The following is an 8,463-nucleotide window of genomic DNA, read 5'->3' as shown; positions in this document are numbered from 1 at the left end:
TGGCACACTATAAATTTGTTTATTCCTATCATTTCTATTCATCATAAATGAAACAGTAAAAATGACAGTTAACTGTGCTGAGACAAAACACTGGAAATCATTATTTGGAAAAAAAAAAAAACTTCTTACATACAAAAAGAAATAAATTTGACTCGCATTACTCTAATCTATTTCTATCTGGACAAAACAATAAATCCTAGCCTGTAACTGCCCCAAACTTTTCGAGGCCTTTGATATTCCTAACTGAACTTCCAGTATGCTACTGCAAATCATGGCTCAACTTTCAGTCGCACTGAAGCCGGCAAGGATAGCACAGCAGATCACTGCACAATCAAACGCATAGGGACCAGAGTCGGGAAAGTACAGCCAGCTGGGCAAATATGCATCGTAGATTTGAGCCACTCAAGTTTATCAACAGCAGTATCTTCAGTTAACGAACGATGCATATTCATTGAAGCATCTATTGTCATGGGGTAACACCTGCAGAAAGTATACAATGGAAAACCAAATGAACCTCTTTGTAACCCCAAGAAAGTTGGTGCATTTCTGAGGCAATAAATACAAGGAGATATATAAAAGAGAGTTGCTGCACGCATAAAACCCCGCACAGGGCATGCGTATCCCACCCCTCACAGGGGTACATGTAAGAAGCACAGCCAAGGCTGCAGTAAATAGAGGGAGCTTGCGTAAAATGCATACACCACCATATAAAGAAAATCAAGGTCCAGGGATTGTGCATTGTATATAGGCTTGATTTTGCTTTAGACAGCGCGATATCACAGTTTTTCTATCCAAAATAGGCAGAGAAGAGATGTACAAATTTCGAACTCCATTGTACATTAATTCAATTCAAAAAGAGTTCTAACTTCGGATGATAATCTTTGGCTAATTTAGCAACTCGAGTGATTTAGATCACTCTTAAACTGGAACCACTAATTTCAAGAAAAAATGGCCTATAGAAATTAGAAACACAAAAATATGAAAGAGACGGAGTTTGGAAGCTTGGAATTGGGACCATGGATTTAGGCTTGCATGGATCTAGATAAAATGCAATACAAAATTGTACTTAGCTTCATCCAAATCCGAGACCTGCAATCCATGCTCCAAGACACAACCTTATGTTTTTTTTTTTCAATAGCAAAGGAAATGTATTAATAAGATAGAGGAAAAAGGAATTACGAACAAAGAGAGGACAAGAGGTCCTCAAAAACATAAACAAATAAATGAAAACCAACGAACAAACAAAAAAACAAAGAAAACCCAACAAATAACAAAGTGAGGAAACCCCTTTTAAACCCTTTCCATCACTTAACTGATTGCTTCAGGCTGCTAGCTCACAATGAACTGTTTTCACCTTACTCTTACTCCCATCCAACCAAACTGCTTGTCCCATAGGATCATACAACCACAAGCCCATCTTGTCCATAAGAAGTAGATCTTCAATCATCAAGATCCTTCTCATCAACCTGTGCACCGAAGGAGAGAGAGGGGTACGCAGAATGCCGTCCCTACTATGATCACTCACAGCTCTTTCCTCATTATCATCATCCTCAAAAAATAGGAATACCCTCTTGACCTTCAAGCATAGCCGCTGGCACATGAGAAATATCACCAACTAAATCAAGAGGATCTAAAATATACCCATTTTGCTCATGAAACTCAGCCGTCATGCATCTCATGACAAGAAAACTCACTATCAAGATCACCCTAGTTTAGAGACTCATTGCACCATTTCTTTTCTACCTTTAGACTACCTACCTCGTTAATCTTCACATCTGATTCCACCTCAGAACATTCAAAGTTTCTTCAATGCTCAGTATTTCTTTTTTAAATTTTACACGTCTGCACGTCAGAATTAATTCAAATATCATCAAGAGAATTCTCATTTCAAGCGAACGAGATAAACTTAAGTAGGCTTGGCCTATCAGATTTCTTTCTAGCATCCCTCCACTTAAGACCGCCATTATTTCCAACAGTATAACTCCATGTTCTCTGCTCCACATGAACGTTTGTAATTTGTTCCTTTGACATCGCATACAAACAACTCGTCATGATGCCATCAAGATCCTGACTTTATTGTTCCTTAAATTCCCAGAAACACCAACCACTGAAATATGATTATTGGACACTTTCCATGGCACAGTTGCTTCCCTCTGGAGATTGTGGCTCAGAATTATTAGACACAGCAGAATAGTGACCATAACTGACAACCTTGGAAGGTTGCTGATCTCCCAAAGATTGCTGGGCTCTAGCTCCACTTGAACCCCAACGAATAAGTTTGGCGAATTTCTTTTGGAGGGATAGCTGCAGCCTGAGAAATAAAAGCAACTGAACCACGAAAGTTTCTTTTCCCCACCAGCGCAGCAGCCCTATTTGGCAAGACATGATGATCCCTCTGCTCCCAGCCCTAATTTTGCAGGCCTGCTCATTAATAACTCCCCCTTAAATTGGCAGCCCGCTACTTGTACCAGAGTGTGAAGGGTGCTGGGTCTTAAAAAGACTGCTGAGCCTTTTCCTCATTTAAAATGTGGGCCTCAGTAAAAGGCTTTAATAGCTCGTCCAAATTGAAATTAAAGATAAAATACCAGGCTCACAAACAGATCTTAGATTTAAGCCTAGGAACAACCAAACCATCTCCCAATGGCTAACGATGATGCTCCTGGAAACCCTAAACACTGTTCAACCACTCCGGCCACCCGATTCTTCGCATTTTCCAACAGCATATTAACACAAAAATCCCCATTTTTTTGTAACTGGTGGCTGTGCAACACCTTGTACTACCTCATTCCATCAAGATCTCCTCCGACAAAACACCAACATCTGTGTACCCTGCCTTTCACCAGATCAGCAATTGACTTCAACACCACCAAAAAATCTATCCATAGGAAACCCTCCAACCCCCCAGGTATGAAGATGGAATGATCCTTTTCCCTAAACCTCCACCATATCTCCAAAAACTTACTGCTTGTGGTCAACCAAAGCACCACCATGACCCAATACCAACAATTCTTCTGATTCTGACGATAAAATCAAACAAACAAAAACAAACCAGCAAGCAATCAACAACGAAATTCTAATCCATCAATCAACACAAGGTTTTTTGGTCCAACAAGAAAACAAAGCCTCCATTGACCAATTTTCTCCAGTCCCAGGTCAAAGGACTTGCCTCTGATCTGGACTGTTTTCCAAGGCACAGCCTCCGCCATTATATTCTGAAATCATTCTGGTCAACAATTGCCCACCAAAAAATCTGGAAAATCTTTGAGATCGTTTCCTTTAATGCAATAACCAATTAACCTTCATCTTCCATCCAGCAGGTAGCAATAGATTCTTAAGAGTATCAGCATTCTTCAAATTTCCATTCTCACCAATTCACCGTTAATTAATCAATAAAACAATCAGCAGACTACTTCCAAATAGGCAACAGGATGCGATCAGGCAGAAGCCACTGAGACCTAAGCAGTCCAAGCCAGCCACAAGCAGCTGAGCAGGCTGTCTCATCTTAAGCTCTTCCATAGTCATGCTTGCAGTATAGCACTCAGTCACTGGTGGCAGGGCACTGGGTATTTGGGTCCAAATTACCAATCAACATTCCCCATTTGCCCACTCTCACGCAAGGGCTAGGCTGAGGAGCAAAGCAGGATGAAGATTGAAGCCCTTGAGGGATGAGGGTGAGGGCCATGAGGCTAGGGCTAAGGGCTCCACAGTTATAGTTGAAATGTTAAAATATGGAGAACCTCTTAAAAAGTATTGTACCAAATAAAACGAAATAAGAAAAACAATACCCTGAATATTCTTAAAAAAAAAAAAAAAGCCTACAAATTTCTTAGCCTAGACACTTGAATGAATTAAAATATTTTTTTCCAAAGAAAATTAAGTGCGCACACAAAAAAAGGGAAAAAAAAAGAGTATAAAATCAATTATATCCAATGGGGGTCATAAATTTCTAATTTCAGTTTGCATTATGCCAATTATACACACGGGGTCAAAAGTTCCAATTCGGTTTGTATTATACAACACAGAAACCAGCACCACATATTTACATAATAATTCTAAAATGACACAGGCCAAGTTGTAAGGCATTCATGCTAGTACAAAAATAGATATGTCTTAAATTATACTACAAACACAAGGAAATGGATGTTACTTGAAATCAAAACCAACTACCCGTTTTTCAACAGTTCTGATAACGCAACATAGATTCTTCTTAAATTATAATACGAATACAAGTATATTTGCAAGAGAGAATGTGTGTAAGAGATGCACCCAAAAAAATAATAATAAATCATACAGAGTTTATTACTTGAAAGGATAGGATTACTAGAAAGGATAGGAAAGCCTCAAGTAATTTATGCAAAACATCTCCTGTTCTATTAGAAGCGTCATCATCATCAGGCTTGTGTTTTAAATCTGACTTAGGCAATCACATGACTAACATCTGACAGAAGTAATTTACATTCACTTATTCCACACAAGTTTTTACATGACTAGCAAATGACACAATAAGGGGTCAATCATTTAAATAACAAATAAGACGCAGGCACACACAGAGTTGGAAATGCACATATCTAGGAGAAATTAGGTAAGGTAAACCTAACATAGGCAAGATTAAATAGGAATCTCATATGACAGACAGTTAGCATGATGCATCATTCCTACTCAGATATGTTACAGCAGCAGCAAAGGCTGTACGTAAATGGAGGCTTCAAAGATATCACCACATAAAGAAATTCAAGGTCAGGAAGTTGTGCATTATATCCAGCATTACTTCAAAAATTTTGTTACAAAAGACACCATCTAAAATTGGAGGAGAAGACCTCCAGAAGCTTGACTTCAGTGAACTACAGTGCTTCAAAGTTCAAACATCAATTTCAGATTGTTCAGTTAAGCACAAAAACTGAAACAAGTTTAAAATTGAAACATCAATAAGTTATAAAATGTTCTAAATGATCATTTTCAGTGACTCCAGGTGAACTTGTCACTGTAGAACTGGAATTAATTTAAAAAGGAAAAGGGCATATTGGTACTCTGAAACAAGTTTAAAATAAAAACATCAATAAGTTATTAAATGTTCTTAATGATCATTTTCAGCGACTCCAGGTGAACTTATCACTATAGAACTGGAATTAATTTAAAAAGGAAAAAGGGCGTATTGGTTATTTAGAACATTTTCAGTGACTCCAGGTGAACTTATCACTATAGAACTGGAATTAATTAAAAAGGAAAAAGGGCATATTGATACTTAAAAACTAGAATGAGATGGAGACAGGTGTAGTTAAAACTTACAAGATGGGAGAACCTCTTATACTAAATAAAAAGAAATAAAGAATCAGAAAACCTTGGACAAACATAACGATAGCCTCCAGAAGTCTTATCCTAGAGTCCTAGACTCTAAGCAAAGTCTTCAAATATTTGTTTGGAGCAATGTTTAGAAGGCAAAGGCGCAAGGCAAGGCGTTTTAACCCTTAAGAGGCAAGGTGGAAACCTTTTCAAAATCTTATTTTAAAATAAAAGTACGTAAATAAATTAAATACATACTTTCAGAATAAATAAAAAATTAAGAAAATTAAAAATATAATGTAAAAAAAATAAAAAAACAAATATAATCTGCAAACTACTAGTTGGTCATTCAAAATTTGATAACTTGAGAGGCCGAGGTAGGGGTGTACAAAATTTACCAAAAAACTGAGAACCGGACTGAAACAGAACCGTTTGACACTTCAGTTCGGTATTTCGGTTTCAGTTTTGAATTTATAAAAAACCAACTTTCAGTTTCAGTTTCACTTAAAAACCAAACCGAAAAAACCGAAAACTGATTATACTTTTAAAATAATTATTTTAAATCTGGAAAGTTGAACTTATAGGGGAGTGGGAAAGGATTTTATATAAGAAGCATGAGATTCATGCTCCCCATTTTGGCGATGTGGGACGTGTTTGCCGTTTGGTGGAGTGGAAGAGCTGGCTATTGGGTTGAGGACTTGGCTATTGGGAAGACTGAAGAGACACTTGCTCATGCAGCAGTCATGCTCCTTCTCCTTCCTGGTAGGTGCTGGTAGCTGCCGTGCGGCGCCCTCACAAGACCTCCCGTTCCCTCCCACCCCAACGCTGATGCTCACGCTCACGCCCATGCCCACGCCTTCCGTCTTTGGTCTCCAAATTCTTGCCAAGAACAAAGGTAAATTCCATCTCATTCTCTTCGTACCTCCCATTTCACCTATATTTTCTCTTTTCAGTTCTGTTTTTTGTTCAATTTCTCCTTGATTCCCTCCATTTTTGTTGATTAAATCCCCCCGGGTGTTAATTTCCTCGCAACGACTCTGCTTTCCTGATTATCTTCTCTGTTTTTTACAGTTTTGATGTGGCTATGGTCTCCTCTTGGCCTCTTTGTTCATGCTAGATCTGGCTCTTTTTTTTTTTTTTCACTGCAAATTTTCCCCTTCAGAACTCTGATTTTTTATATGTGCAGTTTGTTTCGTTGCATTCTGAAATTGCTGCTTCTTTAGTTTATTTTACATCAGTGATTTGGATGTTTGCCTTAAGCAAATACAGCCTGGTTTAGACGTGGGGCTGAACTTCTAAGGGGCCTAGTCTTTGATCAGAATGTTGAAGCAAATTTTCTTATCCTATGATAATTGTTAGTACTGTGATGATCTCAGGTTAAACGCTGACAATTTTGCCTGAGCATTTGAGCCCTTCTCCCAGTGAGAAACATTTGTTTTTGTGGAAATGTTTCTATGATCGTTTAGGTCTGATCAGTGATCACTGATCAGGTCGATTATTTGTCTCACATTGGTTGGGGGAAGAATAGAACCTCCCTCCCTTCCCATATAAATATCCATCTAGCCTCATTGATTCATTGCGTTAAGTAAGCGGTAAGCTCACCATTCATGTTGTGAGGATGGGTCACCATTGGGCCTTGTCTACTTTCAGATAGGCTTTATTTAGTTCTTTTATTTCAATTTTTTTAAACATCAAAAACCAAGTTTAAACCGAACTGAACTGCCAAAATTCAGTTTACGGTTATTTAAAACCGTCGTTGCACGGTTTGGTAACGGTTTTAGATTTTGAAAACAGATTTTTTCGGTTCAGTTACCATTTTTGGTCAAAACCGAACCGAACCGTGCACACCCCCCTAGGCTGAGGTTCAAGAGTTTTAGAGATCAACTCATGTTAATGATCATCCTTCTATATAAACATGGTGCTAAAATTATCTAGCCTAATCTAACTTGAAAATCACACACCCAAAATGCATAAGCCTCAACTGAAAAGGCGCAAAAGGTGTGCCCTATGCACAAATGTGAAAGACTCAGCAAGTAATGCATTAGCCTTTTTTGGGATTTGGTATAACTGATTAAGCAGCAAGGTATTTTAGGAATGGCTGGCCTTGAAGCGAGCTCGAGTAAGCCTTTTAAAAAATTGGTGCGGAGAAAAAATAAATGCAAAAAAAAAAAAAGAGAAGACTATAAATAGAAAATCAATTGTATGGAATTAGATAAAGAAATTGTAATTCCAGTTCTTATAACACCAAGTATATCCAATAGGGGACAAGTTTCAAATATATTTTGCATTATACTGCACAAGCATCAATATCACATATTTGCATGATTAATGTAAAATAATAGAAACCAATTCATACGAGATTGATGCTAGTGTGCATACTATAGAAAAGAGTTTTAAAACTGTATTACAAAGGGAATGGCAATTTCAAGGTCAGCTAACAAAATTCAACCCAAAAAATAGAAAGAAAAAAAACACTGTACATCCATGCTGGGTAGTTTGCACTTACCAATAAAACTCAAAAGGGAGCCTCAAGTGACTCATCCCAAACATCCCCACTTCCATTAGAAGCATCATCACCATCTTCTTCCATTGAAAGCCTTATATATTCTCTATGGGCAAACCGATCCCACTCTGTCAAAGTTGGATCCTCACGCTCCTATGACAACACAAGCATTGTAATCAATGCTAGCAGCTTCTTATGTTGACAATCTTAACATGGTAAACAAAAGTGCAGCCATGCAATTACCTGGCGAATAAGAAATGGATCACGAGTTTCAAAAGCAATGAACTTATTGAGATTGAAAAGAATGTTGAAAACATTTCCAGAAAGTTTGCAGCCTTTCAAGTCACGTAATGTGATATAGCTTTCATTCTGCAAACAGTATCCCCTATCAAAATCATATAAAAAGAAAAAATTGAAAAGAGAAATCATATCCAGCTAAGAAACAAGACCAAAGGTTGAATTCCAAGAGATGAAATCAGTAAGAAATGACATGTGACCTCTGGACTAATCATATCAACAATCTGACATAATATATCCTCAAAAAGCACTGGTTCTTGGGCCATGCATTCCATCCGATGCAGCTGCTCTTCGTAGAAATATTGCATTTCATTTGGTGTAAGCACTCCATTACCATCCAAATCAATGCATTTGAACCTGGGGAGAAAATCGGTCATTGTCCA

The 8,463-nt window shown here is 37.8% G+C and overlaps 1 protein-coding gene across 2 annotated transcripts in view; it reads right to left on the bottom strand.

Annotated features, from left to right (window-relative positions):
* Positions 1-8,463, bottom strand: part of LOC131152126 (serine/threonine protein phosphatase 2A regulatory subunit B''alpha-like) — a 79,717-nt gene continuing 71,254 nt past the window's right edge. For both annotated transcript variants that reach the window (XM_058103784.1, XM_058103785.1), the window contains 4 exons: positions 8,281-8,437; positions 8,027-8,152; positions 7,787-7,936; positions 1-480 (listed from right to left, as the gene is read on the bottom strand). In XM_058103784.1, the coding sequence (XP_057959767.1) occupies positions 7,796-7,936; positions 8,027-8,152; positions 8,281-8,437 (424 nt within the window). In that variant the 3' untranslated portion in view covers positions 1-480; positions 7,787-7,795. The remainder of the gene's footprint in view (positions 481-7,786; positions 7,937-8,026; positions 8,153-8,280; positions 8,438-8,463) is intronic.

This window comes from Malania oleifera, chromosome 3 (assembly GCF_029873635.1).
Source record: "Malania oleifera isolate guangnan ecotype guangnan chromosome 3, ASM2987363v1, whole genome shotgun sequence".
Lineage (NCBI taxonomy): Eukaryota > Viridiplantae > Streptophyta > Magnoliopsida > Santalales > Ximeniaceae > Malania > Malania oleifera.
Note: the sequence above shows the minus strand (reverse complement) of the source record. Positions and strands in the feature narration are given on the sequence as shown.